The sequence below is a fragment of the Podarcis muralis genome, chromosome 1, assembly GCF_964188315.1.
Source record: "Podarcis muralis chromosome 1, rPodMur119.hap1.1, whole genome shotgun sequence".
NCBI classification, from domain to species: domain Eukaryota; kingdom Metazoa; phylum Chordata; class Lepidosauria; order Squamata; family Lacertidae; genus Podarcis; species Podarcis muralis.
The window spans coordinates 106,999,106-107,025,035 of NC_135655.1; the positions used below are offsets into that span (position 1 = coordinate 106,999,106).

The window sequence follows — 25,930 nt, forward strand, 5'->3', positions numbered from 1 at the left end:
AACAAGTTTGGACTGGTGGAAGTTTTAGTGGGCAAATAAAGTAGAGTTGCGTAAGAGTTAAATATATAATTAGTTTTGCATACTATAATTATGATTTGAAAAGTTAAGTTGCATATTGTTTCTTTAAGTTTTTAAGTCGAGTTGCGTTCCATATTCTGTTCTTTTTTCCCTTTTTCTGTTTTCCCTATAATCGTTATCTGCACATACGGTTCTGTTTATGTCATTATTTTACAAGTTGCAATCCATTCACTGACCTTCTGTTGCCGTTGTTTTTAAAATAAACGTTTTCTAACAGATTTTGGCTTCTCAAGTCCTGTCTTCTCTCACCCATTAAGGCAATCCAATCTTCAGTATGGAAAGTCCAGCCAGCTCCCCGGGCAGAAGGGCAATTTGAACATAAGCCTGATGCTCCCCTCCCAAGTATTGGTTTCAATATATAATTTGCTAATATCTAAACCTGCCTGGAAATGAATAAAGTGGCCATTTTTTGAACCTAAGATCCTGAATCTCTTCCTGCCAAAGAGTTTAGCTGAAGCAGGGCAAACTGAGCTTTGCTCCACTGAAGCCAAAGAAGACTTAGTAATGGGGAGTTGGGTATAACACCACTAAAATTCTCATAAACCCTTCTTACCCCCCATAAATCCTGCACAAAGCATGGGCTGGAGACAGATCCAGCTTGTAAAATGCTAGAATGCTACAGATCTTTCCAGATCATATCTAACACTGTGCCCCACTGCTGGAGAAGGGCAATGCATACAACTAAATGTACAATGCTTAATAATAATAATAACGGAGTTCAGAGCAGGGTAGGAGTTTGCCTAGCTGGCAAATGTTCGCTTCACCACTGTTATGTGAAGGGGTTTGCATCAAGCTAAGGCTGTGTTCACACTGAATGTAAAATATATTCAAAACGCTTTCCTTCCCTCAAAGAATTCTGGGCCCTGTAGCTTACCTCTCACAGAGTTACAAATCCCAGCAACCCTTAACAAACCACAGTGTCCATAATTCTTAGAGGGAACGAATGTGATTTGAATGTACTTCAAAAAATACCGTGTGTAGGCAGCCTTAGTGGAACCAAGTGAGTTAGGAAAGCAGACAGGGGAAATATCTCATGGCCAAAGTAGATGTGAAGCTTCTCATGGAGTTTGGTATTGTGTGGCTGTGCTTATTTAAACTAAAGAGATGGCATAAGAACCATGGCATGTGTGTGTTTTAGCTCTTTGTGTCCACCATGGTCCCTATTAGCAGTACAATTTTTCTAGAAAAAGAGGTGCCTGAACTCACCATGAACACCTACCTCGTTCTCTTAGAATGGCAATGGTGCCCAACTGAGTTCCGGCAAGTTCCGGCTGGAAAAAAAGCCCTGTCAATTACAATTGCAATGGTAGGAAAGGTTCCATTGGTGCCAAACTGCAGGAAGCATGAAGCTTCCTGTGTCTCTATTACACATTCAACATCACCAAGAAGCCTAGTAACTTATGATTAATGATTTATACTAAAGCTTTTAAGCATACTATAAAATTGTCTTTATGCGTAGAAAACAGTAAATGCCATATTTGGAGAAGAACACGTTGCCTCTTAAGAGATGCCTGGTTTTATGGGAGAGGTTCATAGAGCAAGCCAAAGAGAACGTTCTGTGGAAGGAACTCCTTCAGAACATTCTTTTGCTGCGCTTGGGTTTCAAATGCCCAGTAGCCATACACTGGATGAACTACTGAAAGCAACAACAATTATTTATTTCATGTATGCCCGTGGAAAATTTCTCAAAACCCCCCACTTCTGTCTATTGCAGGAGGCATGGGGAGAGACTTGCCAGCAAGGAGCCAGATAAGCAAACCCACCCCCCGAAAAAAAGATCAAATTAACTCTCAATAAAACTAAATTTTGTGTTCATAATTGATGTGAGTCATTGTGCCATCACACTGCTGAAGGTGTCTCTTAGTTAGCATGGAGCAGACCGTCCTCTCTGCATGTATGTATGGATCAGCCCTAGCAAATCAATCACCAGAGAGAAATTTCATACAATCAATTATCATTAGGTTGCATTTCAATGGAGACTGAGAGTCTTTAGGGAATAAGACATCAGGTATGATCATGCTTATGCAAATGAAACCGAAATTTCATTATGCACTACTGTCCTGCTGCTCCACCGATGGGCCCACAGCGTGAATAAAAGAACAATACACTATAGAGATAGAAGCACAATTACTGAAAACCATCTAAAAACAGTGAGAGTCTACCTATGAGAAAAACATCAGCAGATGTTACAATTGGCAGCATTTAAAGCATTGGAAACATTGTCCTCAATATTCGTTTATTTTTGGCTTTTGTATGCTGCCTCTTAACATTATGTTCTTTGATTTGCAATAAATAGTAACGTTCCTCCTGGTTTCTCCCCTAGAGTCATCCTTTAAGAAAACAACGGAAAACATAAATTATCGGGAATTCAAATTATGCTATTGCACATGCAGGAACTCTATAAAGCAGGGGCGCTATAGGTGGGCTGTTTAGTTGTGCAAAATTTGGTTGCTATCCTGCACTTCCTAGCGTAATTATCTAGTGTCAGTCTGATAAGAAAACTGACTGGAAAATAACAGTTGAAAGTGAGGGATAACAACCACTATATTGCAAGGTCATGTAACCTCTGTGTCAGCATATCAGGATAAATGCTCAATAAGCAGGCAATGTTGAGCAACATCAGTGCATGTTTTGTGCAAACTTAATGGCATCAATGCTCAATAAACAGTGAGCCTGGAAGCTCCTTAAGTCTGACCCATTTTGGCTAAGTAATGCCCAGTAGACATGAAATCCAAACAAAAATGGTCCCTATTCATACACAGCAATATTTTCATGATAAAAACTGTGCTTTCCTCTTCAATGTGTTTCTTTTGAGTTTAACATCATGTGCATGCTAATCTTTCCTAAATCGATTCTTTTAAACTCTCTGATCGTTCATTAACTACCTGTCTTCCAGAACTTCTAATGGAAACCTGTTGGTTAGATGTTTTCAATTAGCACAAGTTCATTCATGAATCAGTTCTTCAGTGAAAGCAGCTGAACGCTTGCCTAATATAATTTATTTTCCTGATTTGGCCTAATTGACCCTGAAAACGGAAATGGCGCTTCTGAAGACAAGTAGGAAGGTTTTACACACTGGTAAACGGCGTTTCTGTGCACTGCTCTGGTTTGCCAGAAGCAGCTTAGTCATGCTGGCCACATGACCTGGAAGCTGTACGCCAGCTCCCTCGGCCAATAAAGCGAGATGAGCGCCGCAACTCCACAGTCAGTCATGACTGGACCTAATGGTCAGGGGTCCCTTTACCTTTACCTTTAAAAGAGAGGGGGGGAATGCTCTATTACTGTAACATTTCCCTCCTTCCGATGCCCTCAGACAGGTATGTAGAGATAACTTGTACCTGTGTTCAAGATAACATGTGAACAAGTCCAATGGGAGCTCCATGTGGGCCTACTGAAGATCTCTTACACACAACTGACAAAAACATGGATTAGGCCCAACTGTGGAAGAATGGCAGATGAAGATGATGGACTTTATGGACCTGGCTGATCTCACTGGGAGAATCCGCGACCAGAAAGAAGAGGAAAATCAAGAAGATTGGAAAAAATTTACAGATTAATTGAGCAAATATTGTAATATTAAAGATTAGTAGTTACTTGAAGGTACTAAATAGGCCTAGGATTAAATTAAGATTAAATAAATAAGATATAGAATGCGAAGAAAAGTTAAGAAATTTGATTATAATCGGAATATTGTGTTTTTGAATAATGATATTGGAAAACTGCTATATTCAGTTACAAGGAAATTCAGATGGAAGAGATTTGAGGAAGTCAAGTAATATGTTTAAGAAGTTGGATTTAACTAACTAATTAATTTTATTGTTTAGGTGTTTTTGGTTGTATTTTTGGTCGTCATTTGTTATATTTGTTTTATTTCTTTTTTCTCTTTCTTTGATTTTCGTTTTCATTGATCTTATAGTATGTGTTGTATTTGTATGAAACTTAATAAATATTGTAAAAAAACAAAAAAAAACATGGATTAGGCTCCTGGATTACTTACACAGAATATGAAGGCAAAGGAGAGCTTTTGACAATGTGTGTGTGAGAGAGCATGTGTGTACAGGCACATGTGCTCACACAGCTACACATGCTAAGGTGATGATCCTTAGAATGTGGAGTGTCCCTGTTTTCACCTAGAAAATGTCTGGTGGCCTGAATGTTGCAACAGGTGCAGTATAAAACCACCTTGCTTTCTAAAGACAACAGGGCAGACCTGTACGGCGGGCTGATTTAACTCCAGCTGCACAAACAACAGAGTGTCTTTTACAGGATTAGGCCTCCTGCCTAACGCTGCTTCCCATAAGGAAGAAAGCACCATTAAAAAGGCCACTGATCCCCTTTCAAGAGAAAGATGCCATGTTTGTAATTTTTGAAAACATCCAGGCTTTAAAGCCCATTCTCCAATCTCTTGTCCCTGGCTTAGGCTTTCATCTCCGCACACCTGCACACCATTGTGATTTGTTAGCATTTTGTACCCACTTAATGATTTCACAGGTGTGAGACATGGAAGAATCAGCCCATTGATCTCTGCTGCTGGGCCCATCTCCGCAAAGCGTACACCCCCCACTCACATTTCCTCCTCCCTCCCTTCCAACACAGCTGTTTTTCCACATCTTTGTTGCATAATTACACTTTGGAAATGATAGTGTAATTAAGCACACTTAAATCATTACCATAATTAGGACCTGTGTTGCAATTATTAAAAAAAAAAGTTTTGTAACTATGTAACCCCAATAAAAGCTGAAATCTTAACTGGAGGAAGGTATTAAAAATTAACGTAGAAGAGCAACATTTTCCACGTGGTGTGTGTATGTTCCTTTCTCATCAGGAACAGGAAGAGAGAAACAGGTGACAAGAGAGACACCGTAACTGAACAAATCACAGGGACAACATAGTAATGAAGTGGCATTAAGCTTACATTACTAGGATGATTACAGGCATAATTGGAAAATACAGATTAAACCTTAAGCTTTCTCAGTAATTAAGGAGCAATTCCTTAGGGGCTGGTCACACAACCCAATTTTGTAGTTCCACAGTGATCCTCTATGACTATGTTACACATACAAGAGTTGTGGGAATGGCTTGGATACAAAAACGGCTCCAGAAATGGAAACAGTCCCCTGAAGTTCTCAGGAAGTTCTCTGTCTCAGGACTCAGCTACACAGCTGAAAATAAAATGTTTTAAATGTGTTGTAAAGTGCAATATATAAATGTGACACTAGATGGTGGTAGTGAGCTAAGAAAAATTCAATGTATTTTTCAAAACTTTTTTTATATATAAAAAGCATTTCCATGGCATTTTTAATATGTGTTTTGAGTCCACCTCTGTCTCTGTCCCCGTCTCTCCGTGTGTGAGAGAGACAGAAAGAGATAGGGAGGGCAGGGAAGAAGAGGAAAATGTTATGTACTATTGTGCCTCTTTCTTCAAACTATAGTTTGAGGGTCAGAATCTCCTTTTTTAAAAAAATCATTAAAAAGGGAGGGATGTCAGGTTTTTGCATTTCAGCTTTCTTTAATAAAAGGTACTTTTTTGTGCCCTAGGGAAGACTTGTCTCTTCCTGACAATCACTGCCAAGACCCCATCTGAACTTGTCAGTGTAAAATATGTAGCAACTAGGCTGTTCTTCTGAGCTGGTTGTCAAGAAAGATGAATAGGACAGAAGGATATAAAAAGCAAATTGATACCCACTTCCTTGCCCAAGAGTTATAGTCTGGCTTAGGACATCTGGAAATTAGGTGGTATATGATGAAGTGCACAGTTCACAAGATTCTCTTTTCAGGCTGCTTTCCACTGCCATTAGCTATACACTATGGAATTAACCTTGTCCTCAAGATTTCAATCTACAGCACGGAATAAGGTAATTCTAAGTATAGCTATATTTAAATTCCTGCTTCACCATATTGTTTAGAACACGGGTTGCCAACCTATTTGGACTCCGAATTTTGAGAGTGCTCTGTGGGTGCCAGTCACAAAATGGCTTCCATGGGGATGTGGTGTAAGCCAGGGTTTTTTTCCAGGCAGAACTCACTGGAACTCAGTTCCAGCACCTCTCAGATTGCCCACCATTGCCATTATAAGAGAACAAGGGAGGCGTTCATGGTGAACTCTGGCACCTCTTTTTCTAGAAAAATAGCAAAATTAGGGACACAATTAGGCTCTCCCAAACCCAGACAACTCACTGTTTTCCATGGGATTTCAGCCGCGTCCTGCTGGCACTGATTGTGGAGATACAGCTGTTAATGGCACAATAATCCAGTTTCCCCCAATGCCAATTCCAAACCTTGGCTGCCATCCTTTATCCACTTAACTGGCATTCATCCCCATTAAACAAAAGTGACTGACTTCTGAGTAGACATGCTTGCCATTATGCTGCAAGTTAACTATACATTGATTTCTTAACGAGTGCCTGGCTTTAGGTCCTGCACAGCAGCTGATATGCTGAGACCTCTTTGCAAAGTTTTTATGTTTTGCATTTGCCACCTGGGGAGGGGATTATTATACCTCCTCCCACATTATTGCATAGTATCATTTGCAGAAACCACAGGAAAGATGCATCTTGACTACAAGCTGGCTTGTCTCATCTCACAGAAATCACTTACTGTAGAAGGGTTCCTGCACATTTTGCTTTATAACTTTCCTTTCAGTAAGGCTATACTTTTATTTTTTAAGTTGAAAGCTTTGCATCTGTGGCCGTTGTCCTAGGGGGGTATCAATGAAGGCCTTCAGACGTGTCATGGGACCCACAGGCAATGTGCTGACAACCCCTGATTTAGGATTCACCAACAGTTAGCCATTTTAGCATGCCAACACAAGCACACACTCAATCCTTTTGGAATAGCACATAAGAACGCACGACTAAAATGCATCCACAAAAATGACAAACACAGATAACATTTACAATTTAATAAATTCACAGAACTTAATCTTCAGACAGTGGGATGCTAATTCCTATTTGGAAAATTTGCATACTGAATAATTACCACCTGGAATAACAAATGCTGTGTGAGGCAGACTGGATTGGACAGGTGATAAATATTTGCACATCTGGTAGTATTAAAATTGGGGGGGGGGGAGTGTGGTAAATCAAAAAGATCCACTGAACACCCCACCACCTGTTCAGTTGGCCTCACATGCTTCTTTTTGTTTCTTTCCCTTGCAACATTAAAATTATGTACTGACATTCTCCTTCCATTGGTGGCTGGCACAGTAGGCTGGGTGTCACTTACATGGCCCCACTCTATAACCACATGGCATGCTGCTGATAACTGAGAGGGCAGGTTGGTGCAGTGAAAGGAAGAGTCAGGAGTGTCAGATTGGCTCCGCTGCTGCTCTCGCACTGTGTTGACCTTTCTGCCACCTTGCCTCTCACCCTCCCAGTTACCAGAAGTGACCACAGCATTGGGAAGCCAAGTTAGCAATGTCCCTCCTGCTTCATCCCGCTGGCCACTGCTATATTTTTCACTGAAGTTCTTCAAACTTTACTCTGCCCTTCTCTGCCCAGGAAGATCAAAGCCAAGGCCACAGCATCAATAAAAGGAAGGGACACCACATTTTCTTTATGTGGCAGAAGAAAGTGAAGTGAACGACGAAGAGCAAATGTGTGACACCGTCACTGCCAATAGGTGTAGCATTTAACGCCATGGGATGCAATGCTGACACCCCTTCATGTATATGAACATAAGGAGCTGCCATATATCAGATCAGACAATTTGCCCATCTAGCCCAGGACTGTCTTACTCTGACCAGCAGCGATTGTCCAGGGTCTTGGGCAAAGGTCTTTCCCATCACCTGCAACCTGAAGGTTCAGGTTAAAGGGTCAGGGTTATGGGGAAAACCTCATATGGGTCGTAACAGTCCGGTCAGAACGGGAACAACTCTAAATTTCAGGGGCTCCTCAAACTCTAAGCAGATGGAATAGACTGCCAGTTCACAGTAGCATAGGAAGCTGTCTGATGCCAAATCATTCGCACACCTGATCTAGCTCAGTATTGTCCACACCAGGTGTGCGAAACCTTTGGCCTGCCGGATATTGCTGAACTACAATTCCCAATAGTCAACAGCCATAGATGATGTAGTTCAAAAACTACATCAGGAGGGCCAAAGGTTAGCCACACCTGGTCTATACTGACAGGTAGCTTTTGGATAGGGCTCTCTTCCAGCACTATGTGGAGATGCTGGGATTTTAAGCTGGGACCTTCTGCAAGCAAAGCAGATGCTGTACCACTGAGCTATGACCCTGCCCCAAGTTCCTTGGGGGCAGAGACCTGTCTTCTCGTACTCTGTAAAGTCTCACACACACAGCGTGCTGAAGGCACTGAGCACACAAAAACTGGGAATGATGAATGAGAAAAGGTTATACGTGGGAAGGAAACCACTCCTTGATTCTTTCTTTCTTTCTCATCCTCAGAAGAAATACTGTAGTTGTAAAGCAAGCAACAGGACCAGAATTTTACAAAACTATAAAGAGAATAGAAACATGAGATAAATTGCCCTGGAAGTTTTCTGTGAAGTATTCTTGGCATCTTGGGGAGCACTTCAAATTTAATTTTAAATTTAGTGACCTGTAGAGTTCCTGGCAAGTCAGACTGTCCTAAACTGATTCTGCCGGGGTCTTGTATAAATGTGTAAATGATTATGTTATCCATTTAAGTGTAGATCAATTTCCCCCCTTTAAGACACTAATCTCTGATATGGAATAGCTAGTGAATTGGAATAGCATATTTTGGCATTAATTTATCACACCAGCATTAAGGGGTGGATGTGTGTTTGTGTGTGTGTGTGTGTGTGTGTGTGAGAGAGAGAGAGAGAGAGAGAGAGAGAGAGAGAGAGGAAGAAACTGGATTTACGCTACCATAACTTATACAAGTAGATTCTGCAAATACGCAGCAAAATGATCTCCATGTTCAACAAGACATTCTGGATTAGACCGAGAAGAGACTAAGTGTGCTTCCAGATGGGTGTTTATTGTGAATGAGTACTCCTCATGCTGGCAAGTTTTTTGCCGTGCCCACACAATGTTGTTGGCACCCAAATTCCAGTTGATGTTTTCCCCATTTAATCCTGATTTACTTTTTCAGGGGAAAATCTGGTAAGAAAAAAAGAGAAAATGTTGCCAATGACCTATCTGTGTTAGGTCAATGGCCCGTTTGCAAATTATGCTCTCAAAATATTTTACAACTGTCAAACAAAGTGCAATGTTTGGAGCATCATTTGAAAAAATAGGCAAATCTAGTTAGGTTCAAGTTGTTGGTTGATCTCCTGACAGAAAGAACCAATTTGTCCCCTTTCTCTCGTAACAGTCATATGAAAATGTTTCCCAGTGTCACAGTCAAGGCAGAAGAAAGATCATAAGTCCAGAGCTCACCTTATAGCACTGTTGTAAGGATTACAGAGATGATAGATATGAAGAATTATATAAATGAAAATGTTTACTGTAATCAGGCACTGGGGGCATCTCCTGCATAGAAAATTTCATGCACCTTGATGCAAATATATTATTCCTACATGAGCAAGGATTTCCCCCATGTAACCCCAGAGAAGACCCACTCCACAGCCTCATTTCTCTTGGTGCATAAAAGAATGTGAAGGAGGCATGTGAATAAATGTGACTGTTTTCTAAAGGATATGCTTAGAAAAAGAATGCATGAACTAGTCTGAAGACTAAAGCTGGAATGAAATCCACAACACCATTCACATTAATACAAATTTTACAGAACCACTCTAAAGTTTATATAAAAGAATATATCCTACCTGTGTAACCTTTTCAGTTACATTGTGTGTTCTGTCTTTCACTTTGGGTGCAATAATTGTTTTCTCTGAAGATGGAGGCGATGAACTTTTTTTTTCATTTTTGATATCGGAAAAGTTCAGAGTGAGCTGGGGGATCTTGTTGATGGTGCTGTATTTGTTGAGGTTTGAATCTGATGTAGATCCTAATAGACTTGACTTGATATGGTTAAAAGGACCTAAAAAAATATGAGAGGTCAGAGAGTGGGGTGTCAGTATTACCAAACTCTGTAAAGAAATATTGATGGACTACAGAAAGCAGCACCTAACACTGCAATCCTATACGTGTCTACCCAGAATTAAGTCCCATTGAGCTCAATGAGGTTTATTCCTAGGTAAGTGGGTATTGGATTGCAGCCCGAAAACAGGTAATTCCATGCCTGTAATGTAAAAGACTTAATGGCCCAGAGTGCTAACCTTCTAGCTTAGAACCTGCCAACACTTGCCTACTTGATCCATTTCAAGCATGTAGGTTGCAAGAAAAAATTGTGAACTGCTGCAGGCAGATTTTGAAGCAGTTCAAATACCCCAGGCTACACTGAGGGCTTGTCTGTACTTCCGCTTGTTCCATGCCTAGAAAAAGTGGAAAACATTCTTTCATCAGGAAAACACACTCTTTACTGGTGAATCGGAACAAACAGCAATCTGTGCAAAACCTGATTGTAGTTTGTTCCGATTCAGCAGCAAAGAGAGGCTGAGCCATGGATGAGTCCTCAGATTATCACAAGCTTTTAAAGGCAGGAACACAGGAACCCTTTTATATGCAGTGTCAATCCAGAAGCATTTCATGGAGATTAGACAACAACAACAGCAACAACAACAAAATAATAGGTCTGTCAATGACCACTAGTCATGTTGCTATATATAGTAGTAGAGGCAGTATACTTCTGAATACTACTTGCTGTGGATCACAAGATCACAAGTGGGGAAAAGACTGATGGGGCATCTTTCAATGGCCACTGTGCTCCATTATGGGAAAAACAGAGTTGTTTTTACCATGTGGACCTGATCCTGGCTAGCTTCCTTCTGTGGCATTTGGGCACCTGTCAGTGGTGTGGTAATGGATAGAGTTGGACTAGGTTCAAATGCCCCTTTAGCCATGAAGCTCAAGAGTGAACAATCTCCCTCTGTTAACTTATCCACAGAGTTGTTGTGTGGACAGAAGAAGGGTGAGGGAAACTGTGACAAATACATACTTCCCTTGTACCTAGATGTCGAGATCAGGGAGAAAAGCCACACAGCACAGTTTCTTCTAATCAGCATTTGTGCTCTCTGAGCACCAACTGAACAAACACTTAATGGATTGAGGTGCCCATTTGGAAAGAATGGGTTGGATCCAACATTGCACGAGCCAAAGGCAAACTTTCTGGCAACCTTCCTCCCTACAGACCCTCTCCTTCAAGTTTATTTGGAGGGTTGGAGAGGAACACTGTGAGTTGTGCCGTGTGGGACTGCCAGGGGAAGGAGGAATTGCTCAAAATCAAGTACAGGAATCTTGCAATCCGCTGACACAAGATTATTCTGCCTGATTTGGGGCAATGCTCCCCTCCTATTACAGCCTAGGAATGCCAACAAAAAATGGAACAGAACATAGAAATGACTGCAGTTCACATGTTTGTTAGTAGTTAGGAATAGAAATTGGTGAAGTGAATGCGACCAATACTTGTTCACATCGCTGTTGTTGTTGTTTAATTACAATACTTAATCAATGAACTTATTTACATTGTTTTGACATTTCCTTTATATTGAAATGAATGCCAGTTACATAAGTTACATAAATAGTTGCATAAGCTAAGTAACTTACGTAACTTAAATAGTTAAATAGTAGTCAATGAGACAAATAACATAACATTAGTGGAAACCGAATTGTAGCGGAATAGAAACAGTGCTGATTGTAATGACTATAAGTCAGAACAGAAATTGCAGCCTTTTTACATCCCTGCTGCAGCCCCACATGACACAACCCATGGTGTTTGGGAGGTGTCCTCACCCCCACCCTCTTTTCAGGGGACACAGTGAGGAAGAGAGGAAGGGAAGGATCTGTTGTACCCACAGCCTTCCACTGGTGCAGCTTTGGATACAATGCAATGGATCTCTCTTGGCTCTTTGTGCTATGCTTGCATGATGCACAGCAAGAAAGGGGAAGACAGATACACTAGTGTCTTCAATCTGTTTTCCAAATCTGTTATGCCAAACATTGACTTAAATTAACAGTTGCTTAAAAAGAACACAGACAAAAGTACAATGTCAAGTACTTTGAAACCAACACCCACTTACAAATATTACTTCACTTACGGAATAGCACCATACTATATCTAAACCACTGCTGATGGACACAAGAAGCATATGTGTGGGCTTCATAAACCAGTAGCGATGTGCTGCTTACAGACCTTGGCTCATGCAGGTCATGCACTTTCGACAGGAGACATTTTACCGAGTACACAAACTTTCTACAACATGCATGAAATTGTGAAGAGGCCCCAAAGGTGCCAAAAGCCTCTTTCTTTTTGCCCCGCCTCCCCACTTCCTGACTCGGCTCCCAAATGTAGGCTCTAAATATAATTGTTTAGTTCAGCTGAGTGATGCCTTTGTCCCGGAAGGATTTTTTAATTTTTTTAAAAGAAGGTGTGTTAAGAAAAACATAATGAACTGGATCCAAATTGTACACACTGATGTAGAAAAGGCTCTGTTTGGTTGTCTTTTAGGTTCATTGTCCTGGTGAAAAGGACCAATTCCGGAATGTACTGAATGTGATTAAGAATGCTCTCTGCGTGAAATTGCAAATGAAATTCATGCATGCACATTTTAAGACTACAGTAAGCTTAAACCATACCCCCTGCCATCCAGGAGCGTGAAACTAGTTTTAAGGAGACAAAAGAGGAATAAGTAAAGAACGCCACAAGGGTCCAGATTATTAATTAATTTCCTTGACGTGTAAAAGGCAAAACAGGATTAGATTTTAAATCTATCATTGCTATTAAGGATCATTCTGAGCCAATTTTTTGAGTACTTTTGCAAGTTCATCTCTTGGAAACTTAGGCCTCTGATTTTGCCTACATAAGATTGGTAGCATACCTAGTTCATCTATATAAACAGCCAGCAAAAGCTAAGCACTTTTAAGCCCCGTGGATTCCCATGGGAGGCAGCATTAAGCACACGTTCAACTCTCCCGTTCAAATCAACTGGGACCGATGCACAGAACCAATCTGATTTAATAGAGCATGTCCATAGTCCGCCCAGCCTTTCGGAGCTTTTGTTGACGACTGCTTGTAATGATTTCGTGGCGGGAGCAAAGGGAATCGTGATGCATCCACCAAGCAAAATTTCTACCGTGTGCCCAGCCCAATAGAGATCAGCATGAGAACGTTGCATTTGTACATTTCATATAGCAGGCAAATTAACATGCCAAAGGAATGGGGCTCTCGAAAGCACTGGACAATAAATTGTAGGTGTCTACATTACCTTTGACATTACGGCCATTGTCTGATATTCAGCAGAGTAAAGAAAAGCAGAGGGGGAAAAACAATAAACTCTATATCCAAAGACTCAACAGTGGTTATTTTTGAAAGTGTATAGTTTTTTAATTGAAACTGTTACCCCAACATATGTTCAAAGGGCCCCAATTTTTATTTTATGGAACCTGCTAATGGGTGAGATCCAAACATCTCTCTGTGTGAGTGGAAAGCACTTGTGTTCACACTCAGGGGGAGGGAGGAGCAAGAGGGCCTTCAGGCATACTGGAAAGCCCCCAATTTTGAGAAGTGACTGCTTGAAACCTGTCTGGATTCAGGCTTGTGTTTGTAGCAAACTGATGATGGGCATGATCCAGCCAGTTACACATATTTAACAGCCCCACTCTGTAACCACTTCAGGATCTATGTAATCAGTAGACCAACGTAGAATGTGCTATAAAATATTATATAATGCATTGTAGTAGACCAGGATCGTGTGCCATATCCATAGCTGACTTTGAAAGTTTGAAAACTACAGTTAGGACTGTTAATTGGGACCGGGAAGGGAGAAGCCATTATTAAATAATTAATTAAACTTGTATACTGCCCCGTGCCTGTAAGGCAGTTCACAACATAACATTTCTAGGGCTTAAGCAGCTGTGCTGCCTCCCTTTTCGTTTTCAGGTACAATTCATGGAATCCTAGAACTGTAGAGTTGGAAGGGACCCTGAGGATCATCTAGTCCAACCCCTGCAATACATGAATATGCAGCTGTCCCATATGGGGTTCGAACCTGCAACCTTGGCAACCTTAGCTCTGACCAACTGAGCTATGTCCAGGGAGAGTATATCGTGGTATCTACTGCCTCAGGTGCCAAAATCACTTGGCCTTAGATACAATCCATCTTGGGCCAGCCCTGACTGACTCTGATGGACTTTCACTACCAGGAAGAAACCATTTTATTATTACAAGCTAGCTAGCCAGCCTTTAGATTGTTTCTTTGTTTGCCTACATTTTAAATCCACGGTAGAATTGCTGTTTTATTCTGTTCTTTATTTCTTCCGCTTATTTTGATTTTGCTGTCAGTTTTAGCATGATTTCCCCATGCTGCTGCAAGGAAATTATCATTGTTTTAAGCTGAAGAGCAGCCAGTTTTTAGGAAACATTATTCACCAAACCAACAGGAGAGCGAAAGAGTCAGACTTTAACATACAGTGGTAGTTTATCCACAATTGGCTTTCCTCCGCTTTTTCCAGGCATGCTCCACGATTTAAAGCTCTGTGTCCGAGTGCCCCGTGAAAACCAACTCTTTAAAGCTCCATTGGAGCAGACCTCAATCCATGGAAAACCTCAATTAACATTTTGTTCCTATTGAGCTTTAAAGAGTGGGTTTTTGTGGAGGACGCTCAGGGCAAAACATACACACAACTCCAAAGCTCAGACACAAAGTGTTAAAAGGCTGGTGTCTGCCTGAAAACTAAGTGTGGATAAGCCACAATAGATCCTAATAAGCTGAAGAACAATGTAAATCATCCCACAATTTACAAGTGTTGATTTAAAAGAAGAAGAAGAAATCATACCTTCACTCGCATGCCGGTCCCGAAACACATTCTTGGGATGGATGTTAAACCCCTCTATGTTGTGTATTGAAGATGCTCTCCTTATATTGCAAATACTTTCCTTTGACTGGGCATGGGTCAGTCCTGTACTGGAATGTAGCATATCTGGGTATAGTCGATCCCACTGCCGTTTTGGAGATGAATGGTCAAGGGGTCCTGATATATTCACCGGAGGCGAACATGTGCTTGGCTGGATGAGCGCCTTGGTGTCGTCTGCTTCTGAAGGGCTGCAGCTTTCTTTTGTCGGGGACTTGAAGTGCTTCATCGCCATGGAGTCATTGCTGCGTTTTGCTGAGTCAACAATCACAGCATCGGGATCTTCCTGTGGCAGAGACTGCTTGCGGTATGATAAGAGGCTCAGCCCGGGTATCTTGAATCCCAAAATTTTGCCTAAGTAGAAAAGGGGAAGTGCTGGATATTGCTATGTCTGAACAGGAGACCACTCTATCAAATAGAGATCAGCAGATCAGTACATATGCCACAATCCACAGGGGAACACATTCACATTGCGCACATAAACAAGCTGTCTCCTTGCAGATATTTCTGTGCAAAGGCTGCAGATACACCACCACCCCAACACACACCAAGTCACCCAACTGCTTGATAAACTCCCCTTCCTGAGTTCTGAAAGCATTGGGGTGTGTGTAAAGGTAAAGGGTAAAGGGACCCCTGACCATTAGGTCCAGTCGTGGCCGACTCTGGGGTTGTGGTGCTCATCTCGCTTTCTTGGCCAAGGGAGCCGGCGTACAGCTTCCGGGTCATGTGGCCAGCATGACTAAGCCACTTCTGGCAAACGAGAGCAGCACACAGAAATGCCATTTACCTTCCCGCCGGAGCGGTACCTATTTATCTACTTGCACTTTGTGCCTTCAAACTGCTAGGTTGGCAGGAGCTGGGACCAAGCAACGGGAGCTCAGCCAGTTGTGGGGATTCGAACCGCCAACCTTCTGATCAGCAAGCCCTAGGCTCTGTGGGGTCACCACCAGTCACCAAAATAAATGTTCTGATGCTTAGGAGCCAACTCCTGGTGGCGATGGGTGCTTGGGCACCCAAAATAATATAATTGTGGGGCTGGGCACCCACAAAGTCAATGAGTGAAGCTGGAGAGAGGCAGCCAGCCAGCCTGTGTGGCGTTGCCTCCAAGAGAGAAGCAATGCAGCCAGCCAGCGAGGCACCCTCTTCTGGGGGGTGGGGGCTCAGATGTGGAGGCAGAATCTCTCTGCCTCCTAGTCTGAGTCCCTCTTTGCAGAAAAGGGTGCCTCGCTGGCTGCGGAGAGAAGAAGAGGAGCCGCTGCAGCACGGACATGCAACATGACATGTACACGCCTGCACATAGTGTATGTGATATCACACGCACAATGCGCCATGTTGTGTCCATTTTTGGAGGAGCCCGTATTACGGCAGCAGGCACCCATAATCCTGAGGGTGAGATGGCGCCCCCGTTCTGATGGGACAAGAGAATGTTTGTTCTTTCATATGCTGACACGTTGTAGTTGAATAAAAGAATATCCACTACAAAGAAATGACTTAATATAGGACCAAAGACAGAGGTGTGTGATTGCTAGATTAAGTTGCTGGTCATGTCCTTAAACAAATAATGTGGGTCTGTGTCGTGGCTGAATACCTACAGTGCAATTCTATACACGCCTTCTATACATGCTCTTGGCTACTTTGCTCCTCAACCAGCCTTTTCTTGTACTCCAGTGCAATGCAAGGGCTTCAACTCCTAGGGGCCCAGGTCCCTTTGCCCCTCCCAATAAAATGTTTGAGAAGGCTGCCCCCCCAACGTGGATGGACATTGCCCCTTCACTGTGAGAAAGCACCTCTGAAGAAGACTTCTGTCGCCCAGCACTCATTCCCACATTCCCCAGCTTCTCTTCTTCTTCTGCCCACCACTGCCCTGCTGCCCTGCCACTGACCCCCTGAGTGAGGTCAACAGAGGCAAAAAGTTGGGGTAGTCTAGTCAAAAGAGCATAACAAACACCTGATTGCTTTGGAATGATGACTATGGGGTCCGATTGCTATGGGAAAGTTGTTGTAATCATTTGATTGGTTGTTTGTAATCACATGCTAGCTTAGATAAGAGTTCATGTCACTGTACACCACTTTGCAGCCTGACCCTACATATGTTTGTATTCCATCAAGACCTAGCTCTTCACTAGAGGCTTGCTTCTTCTAATTTTGGCTATCTGTGAGGGTAACATCCAGTTTAGGAACCGCTTTTTAAATTTCTGCAACAGAATGGCAAAATCTGTGTTCTTTCTGAATTGAAATAAAATACTTAATGAATAATCAAGATGATGGACTATGCTGAAATGGCAAAATTGACCGGGAGAAACAGGAACCAAGAAGACAAGACATTGAATAAAGAATGGGAAAAGTTTGCAGACTACCTTAAAGACCACTGTCAACATTTAAAAACGTTAGCAGGACTGATATAACACTTGTAATGTATGAAATTTATGGTTAAAATGGGATATAAACAAAACTTGGATAAATATTATAAGAGGCAGTAGGAAGAGACTTGCAATGGAAACCATGATGGGGCAGGTGGAGGTCTAAGGATTCAGGGAATCCTTTATATGTACAAAAATGATTTTATTTGAATGATTTTCTTTGGCTCTACATTGAGCAAGAAACCCTACCAGGTAGCAGCCAATCTCATAAGCGCTTTGCCCTCTCAAGCTTTAAAGGCCATGTGTGTTTGTGGGGTGTGTCGAATAGTTGACTTTGGATGGGGATGCTTGAGGGACTGGATCACTGCAAATTCTGATGCGAACTGACCTGATCTGTACATCATGAACGAACGAAGGTATCTGCCAGCTTTCACACTTCCTAAATGTTCTGACACTGTTCTCAGCTCGAGCAGCTCATCAAGATAAACTTTACAATGCATAATTTGAGAAACAAATAAATTTAGAAATGCATATTTGGTGAGGAAAATGCATATTAGATTACATATTTAATCATGTATTTAAAGATGAATTTCTGGGGGATTAGAAGGAGGAGGAGGAGGAGGAGGAGGAGGAGGAGGAGGAGGAGGAGAAGAAGAAGAAGAAGAAGAAGAAGAAGAAGAAGAAGAAGAAGAAGAAGAAGAAGAGGAAGAAGAAGAAATAATTGCAGATAAATGCAGATTTTACAGGTGGCTGATTCATCCGTTCCTAGCCATGGAGTATGCTTTAAATTCACGCTCTCTGTGCCCAAGTGTGAATAAGAATCCCAGGATACCAAATGTCAATTTCTGTGCAGATGCCTTATCTGTCTACACTGCAGACTGATGCATGTTTGGATCTGCATTCCTGCCTAAACCATGAACATTTTCCACCGGTCCGTATGGTTCTTTACAACAATAATCACAGCGTGTAGAGGTAGTAAGCAGGTCAGAGACAGAGGCACTCCTCTATCTCCTCTGTCTACACAAACACTCACTCACTCACTCCATAGCATTTAACAAGAGACAAACACAGTATGGGGAAAAGCCATTGGAGTTGTCAGTCTTCAATTTGTACCCATAGATCCAATGACGTGCATCTTGGGAGCTGTCCAGGAAGCTTTTGCCTAACAGCTAATGTATGCTTGACAAACTGGCTACAGCCGAAAATTACTAAAGTACATTAAAGTCATTGTGTAGTTTTCGTAATGCACGTGAAATTGAGTTATAAAACAGTCTGTAAATCAATTGTGCAAGCTAATTACATCAAAGCTCAGACAATTACTATAGTTCTTTGTTTATCAGTTGCGGTGCATGCCCATAAAGTAAGATCATTCATCGAATTTCCTTGCATTTTTGCAATGGAAAATGTAGAAGGTTCCCTCCCTGCCCTGCTGCTGTTCTATTTTAGTAATATTCATGGTGGTGCAGATGGTCTTTTCTGCTTCGCTAGGTTAATACAACCATGTTTGGCTGCAAGGCTGCATTGCTGATTTAGCTGTCTTAACTGCTAGTTCAGCTGGAAAGGATACCCATTGAGAATGTGGCTCACTACTAATACTTTCAGGAATGAAATGGGAAACCCAGATGAATATCTTTGCCAGTCTTTTTCTAACTGGAAAAGAAACTTCCAATGTTCTGTTTTGATTTAATTGAACTGTCTTTTGACAGGTGGCTCATTTCTACTGTAAAGGCAATTAGCAACTTAATGATCTTTCATATTCTTTCTTTTGTCTCTCTCTAAAAAAAGAAACCCTCTTCTATTATTGGACATGAAATAGGCAGAGCTCACTTACAATTTGTGTGAACAGGACAGACATTGTCACCTATATAGCCTGATCTTATCCATTCTATTTATTTATTGACATCATTTGCATCATTTTTGCATCTTGTACTTGGAGGCGTTTTCTTCGCTGCATTATTGCTGTAATTGTAATTATTTAAACTTGTTCTTGCTTTCATCTTTTAGGGCTGCTCAGATAATTTCTGTTATAGGGTGGCCTATAAACAGCATAAACAAACCAGCAAAACAAAACAAAACAAAACAAAACAAAAAACCCAAAACCCTATCTTAAGAAACGCTCATGAAAATAATGAGTAGGGCAGATATGCTTGACAAGTCTTGCTAATCCTCTTTTGGAAATATGGATTGAATCAACAATACAGCAAACCTGCTCGGTAAGGGACTGTCTCTTGGTCTCAACAGAGTTGACTAGACCAAATCATAAGCAGTATCTGACTGTATCCATTTCAGACCCATGCAGAAGGGAAACTCCCCCCCCCCCATTTAAAATTCTTCTAAGTACATTTAATAATATGTGCCATTATTTCACATTCTTAAAAGAAATCCAGGAGAGAGAGAGAGAGAGAGAGAGAGAGAGAGAGAGAGAGAGAGAGAGAGTAAGTATTGATGATGCCTCTAGAGCAGTGTTTTTGGACTATGGTTCACATCATCCCTGACCACTGATCCTGCTAGCTAGGGATGATGAGAGTTGTAGTCCAAAAACAGATGGAGACCCAAGTTTGGGAAACACTCTGAGGATCGTTTTGGTTTTTCCAGTGATACAGCTTCAGGCACTATGAAGTTGCCACTGTTAGATGGTCAAATAGGAGATGTTAGCTAAGCAAAATACAATTGTTCCTTACACCAATGGGGAATGCTGCACCCATTATTCTATGTTCAAATTATCACTCACTACATAGATGGCTACCAGCCATTGATAACTTTTTCTTTCATGATAAGGTTAGTCCAATTTTGAAAACTGTCCAACTGGGTGTACTAGTAAACCTCGCGCTGTGTACTAGTGAACCCCGTAGTTTAATTTTGCTATGTGTGAAGAATACTTCCTTTTTGCCTGTTCTTACTCTCCTGCCATTCAGCTTCCTTCAGATTCAAGTATGCCCCATTGTATTTTAAACTTAGAGAGGCCAATGAACATACATCTTATTTTAATGAATTGACTTTTGCACAGCTTCGGAAAGCTTTTACAGAGTTACGATTAAATACAATAAACTCTGCTTATAGAGATGGGAGACATAGAGGTATACCAAAAAATGAACGTGTTTGCATTAGGGGATGTCCTGAAGTGGAGGACCTTATGCATTATATCTTGCACTGTCCCCTATATAATGATGCAAGAAAAAGATTTTTAGTACCTATAATGACAAGGTCCCCTGGCCAGAACCCCCTCATATGATTTTATATCTCCTTGCAGACACAGATAAGTATGTGACCTGGCGTGTAGCACTCTTTGCAACTGCTGCTAGGAAAATTAGAGCAAATTATATAGCCGAGGTAGCCATCAACTGTAAAGTAGATGAATTTATTTGACCCTACCTATCTACATCAGGCTATGCTCTATCTTTGTCACCAAACTCCGAGTATAAATTGCACACTGTATTAATTGACATTGTTGTTTTTTGATATATTAGTGGCCATGTGATGATTTTAGCTTATGAATTTTATTGTTTAATGTCTTGTAATAAAGAAAAGATTCAAGTATGATGAGAAAAGGTGGGGGGGACCTCTCACTTTCCACTTTTGCTGCACTATGTGCTGCAAGGAAGCGGCTCTCATATGGCTGTGGGACGTGTGAAAGATGCTGCAGTCGTGGTCGAGTGAATGAGTGGCCAAGGCGGGCCAGCAGAGCCAAGCTAAAAAAAAAAAAAAAAGCAGGCTAGGAAGCCACATCTAGCACAAGTGACCTGAAACAAAGGCGACTCTAGTGGGTGGAAAGCTCCACAGTCCATTGAACTCAAGGAGATGGTGGGATAAGGTTAAGATACATGCTTGGTATCACATGCAATACATGGTAGTGAGACAGATAGATTTGGGCCATGGTATGCCACGTGGATGGTGGTGACAGATTTGAGGACTAAAGCTGTTAATACTCGCACGATGGACACTTAAGCCTGGTGGGATAAGAGGGTCCATCTTCTTTTATCCTCACCATTAAGAGACAGGAGAATGAAATAAGGATGGGGAGGATTAGGGTGGGAAAACTGAGCCATGCAAGAGTTACCCTTAAGAGGCATGGATAAGTGACCTCAAAGCAAAGCGTTTAAACAAGGGACACAACTAGATGAATTCAGAAATATTTAAACTGAATATTTGCATTTAGTTATTGAAATAAAAGTAGCTTGTGGCCCTTAAAATATTACAATCTCTGGACCTTCTTTCTGACATGGGGAAAAAAACTGTATCAGGTTGGATACCATGCCTCTGTTGATGCAATATATGTGATGTTCACAGGGCAATGTTTTCAAGTGATACATCCATGTAGAAAAGTGAGATTAAAATTGGTTGTCCCAAAAACTTGGTGGGTAGGACATGATGTCAGATAATCTAAGCCTTCATAAAATGTGACCCACAAAATTGAAGGCTGGATGTGCATGCTTGATAAAGCTCTTATTTTTGCAACAAACTGCATGAACAGGGAGAGTGACAATCATCTAATACGTGGCTGGTAGGATGTTTAGGGTTTGGTGAGTGTCTATAGAAAAGAGGAAGGTATTCAGATCCAGTAAGTAAGAAACAGCTTTGAATCAGTGCTCAGGAAAGCTGGGCTAGTCATTGAAATAATAGAAGCAGAAGTGGTGTAAATAGGATTTCAATGGATAGAATTACCTGAAAATGAGCCTCTTGAAAGGTTGTTGCCATCTGAAATACAAGTAAACTGAATTTACAGATAGCATTCATTTTATTTTTTTAAAAAAAGAAATAACAGATAATAATAAATCAGTTATAGTTAACCTTAAATGTGGGAAAGAAGCATATGTCAAGGAGATACACACAAAAATTAGAATTTGGCTCAATGGTTGCCTTTCAATAAATCATAAATATACAGATCCACATGGATGGTATTTAATGTAATACATTGCTTTCACAGCCAAACACCACTCTGCTTGTATGTGTAATGGCTTTGGACAGTACAGAATTGTGGCAATAGAGGCCAGCTTCACTGCTTTGAAATTTTGGGACCCTGGACAGTTGCCCGGCATGTGTGAAGTATGGTGTGAGCCCTTTCTTTTGCAGTCTTGTGCATTTTAAGGAACAATGTTCAAAGTAACTGTGTGAGATTGTTCATAGAATTGCAGAGCTGAAAGGGATCCCAATGGCCATCTAGCCACCATTCCTCTCTTCTTACAAGAGGAGAACTGATGCAATAATAAGTTGGTCAAAACTACCAATGGTTGTTTTGCCAGTGTTGACACATAACAATAAGCCAAGAATATTGACATAAATAGGGATAGGGGAGAAATTTGGGTTGGAATCTCCCTATCTTGCATTTCATGAAAAAATATGCCAACCAAAATGCAGCTAACCTTTGAAAATGGCATTCTCCAAATTTTGGAGCAAAATTCTTTAGTAAAAAAAACCTGTGTACCAAAAATGTATGTATTGGGTTCTTTTTTCTTCTTCCATAAAAACACATGCTTTAGTCAAAATAACAAAAATGCATTATATTGCAAAACATTGCTTGCAAAACATGCACATTAGTCAAAATTGCATATAATAATGTGTATATTAAGAAACCGACAAAGGTCCGTATAGTTAAAGCCATGGTTTTCCCAGTAGTGATGTATGGAAGTGAGAGCTGGACCATAAAGAAGGCTGATTGCCGAAGAATTGATGCTTTTGAATTATGGTGCTGGAGGAGACTCTTGAGAGTCCCATGGACTGCAAGAAGATCAAACATATCCATTCTTAAGGAAATCAGCCCTGAGTGCTCACTGGAAGGACAGATCATGAAGCTGAGGCTCCAATACTTTGGCCACCTCATGAGAAGAGAAGACTCCCTGGAAAAGACCCTGATGTTGGGAAAGATGGAGGGCACAAGAAGAAGGGGACGACAGAGGACAAGATGGTTGGACAGTGTTCGTGAAGCTACAAACAAGAGTCTGACCAAACTGCGGGAGGCAGTGGAAGACAGGAGTGCCTGGCATGCTCTGGTCTATGGGGTCACGAAGAGTCGGATATGACTAAATGACCAAACAACAACATATTAAGAAACACATGCCTTAAAATGCCGATGCCTGATGCAAAAATGTGGCAAATTGCTCTTATGATAGGAAAAACAAGAAACTGACTTAAGGCATTGCATGCATTCTGCCCAATTGTTCCCACTCTGCTCTTCTTCTAACAAATACAGGGTTGTTTGATCCCTACCAAGTCAAGATTTATGAGCTTTTTAAAAAATAATAATAATATTTATTACTTTTAAAACATACAAGAAAAAAAAGAGAAGAAAAAAGACGAGAAGAAAAAACAACAGAAAGAAAAAAACAATACAATACAATATACAAACAATACAAAACACAACCTTAACACATCTTTAACACCCCTTGGCCAACAATACCCAAGAGAAAGGCCTCTTGTTTCTTCAGGAAGGTATATTTAAATACCTTTTTCAATTCGTTATAGATCATTTCCCAGAACGCCTTAATCTTTGGGCACGTCCACCAAAGGTGAAAGAATGTACCTTCGTTTTCTTTACATTTCCAGCATTTGTTGTCAGGCAAGTGATAAATTTTTGCAAGCTTGACTGGGGTAATGTACCACCTATAAATCATTTTCATAATATTTTCTCTTAGGGCATTACATGCCGTAAATTTCATCCCGGTGGTCCACAACTTTTCCCAGTCAGCAAACATAATGTTATGACCAATATCCTGTGCCCACTTAATCATTGCTGATTTAACCGTTTCATCTTGTGTATTCCATTTCAACAGCAAGTTATACATTTTTGACAGATTTTTAGTATTGGATTCTAACAGTTCAGTTTCCAATTTTGATTTTTCCACCTGGAAGCCTATTTTCCTGTCCATCTTAAAAACCTCCATTATTTGATAGTAATGAAGCCAGTCTCTCACTTTCCCTTTTAATTTCTCAAAACTCTGCAATTTCAATCTGTCCCCTTCTTGTTCCAAAATTTCCCAATACCTCGGCCATTTAGACTCCATATTAAGCTTTTTTACAGCTTTTGCCTCCATTGGCGACAACCACCTTGGAGTTTTGTTTTCCAACAAGTCTTTGTATCTAGTCCAGACATTGTATAGTGCTTTCCTGACAATATGATTTTTAAAACCTTTATGAGCTTTAACCTTGTCATACCACAAATATGCATGCCACCCAAAAGCATTATTAAAACCTTCTAAGTCCAAAATGTCTGTGTTCTCAAGAAGTAGCCAGTCTTTCAACCAGCAGAAAGCTGCTGATTCATAGTAAAGTTTGAAATCTGGCAGGGCAACCCCCCCCCTTTCCTTTGCGTCAGTTAATATCTTAAATTTTATTCTGGGCTTTTTGCCCTGCCAGACAAATTTAGAGATGTCTTTCTGCCACTTCTTGAAACAGTCCATCTTGTCCACTATTTGCAATGTTTGAAACAAAAACAGCATTCTAGGCAATACATTCATCTTTATAACCGCAATTCGACCCAACAAGGAAAGCTTCCGATTTGACCAGATTTCTAAGTCTTTTTTTCACTTCTGACCAAGATTTCTTATGATTGTCTTTAAATAAGTTCACATTTTTAGCTGTCATATTTATCCCCAAATACTTAACTTTCTTAACCACAGTCAACCCTGTCTCATTCTGAAACCTTTCTTTTTCAAATGGTGTCAAATTTTTCTCCAATACCTTAGTTTTTAACTTATTCAATTTAAATCCTGCCACTTGACCAAACTCTTGAATTAATTCCAAAACCCTTTTTGTACTAGATTCAGGCTCTTGTAATGTAAGTACCAAATCATCTGCAAATGCTCTCAATTTGTACTGTTCTGCTCCAACCTGCCTAAAGCTCTTCTTCTAACAAATACAGGGTTGATTGATCCCTACCAAGTCGAGATTCATAAGCTAACAACAAACCTTGGTTTAAGGTGTAGCCTTATTAAACTTTACCGACTGGTGGGGTCTGCGTTGCTCCTGGGAGGGAGGAAGGAAGTCAAATGACACTGAGGTTGATTCAGAGAAAGAGTTTATTCTGCTCTCCGGATAGCAGAAGGCACCTGTGTGTTCAGCTCACAGCAAGTCCAAAGAAATGAGAGATTTCATGCAGTATATATATCCTCCAGGCACCCTCTCCCCCCTTCCCCAGGAATCCAGCCACGTCAGCTTGTACACGCAAGTTGACATCACAGATGTCCCTGCTCCTTACTCTTAACCATAAAAGGGTTTTCCTCTTCCTATACTTTTGATTATAAAAGGGTGTTCCTGTTCCGGCACTCTTATCTTGGAGCAAGAGGTCACTAACTCCTGGCGCCGTTCCCGGACTAAGTTTGTGCGTCAGAGTGTGGTCTTAATGTAAGATAAGATAGACAGAGTGCCATCCCTGCTCCACTGGAACAGCCAAGGTCATCCATTGCCGTCACGGACTGATAAAGGAGTGAGCTTTGAGCATAGCTGGCTTTCTGTTTATACATTGACTCACGAGCTCAAGTTAATGCATTTTAGAAAATGCTCCCTTGGAGGAGGAAAAATGTGGATTTGGGGGCCCGTTCCAGACTGACTGTACAGTCAGGTTTTTAGATTTGGGAAACCCATTCCTTCAAAGGCTGGCTAGCAATC

At 41.1% G+C, this 25,930-nt stretch overlaps 1 protein-coding gene across 8 annotated transcripts in view; it reads right to left on the bottom strand.

The window, feature by feature from the left end:
- The window catches only part of KCNH7 (potassium voltage-gated channel subfamily H member 7), a 256,606-nt gene that overhangs the window by 60,948 nt on the left and 169,728 nt on the right, over positions 1 to 25,930 (bottom strand). For 3 of the 8 annotated variants that reach the window (XM_028747250.2, XM_028747240.2, XM_028747230.2), the window contains exons 4-8: positions 21,992 to 22,024; positions 14,895 to 15,323; positions 13,325 to 13,345; positions 12,696 to 12,719; positions 9,827 to 10,041 (exon numbers count right to left, since the gene is read on the bottom strand). In XM_028747250.2, the coding sequence (XP_028603083.2) occupies positions 9,827 to 10,041; positions 12,696 to 12,719; positions 13,325 to 13,345; positions 14,895 to 15,323; positions 21,992 to 22,024 (722 nt within the window). The remainder of the gene's footprint in view (positions 1 to 9,826; positions 10,042 to 12,695; positions 12,720 to 13,324; positions 13,346 to 14,894; positions 15,324 to 21,991; positions 22,025 to 25,930) is intronic. The other 5 variants (XM_077936770.1, XM_028747266.2, XM_028747279.2 and 2 more) reach the window with 3 other exon arrangements.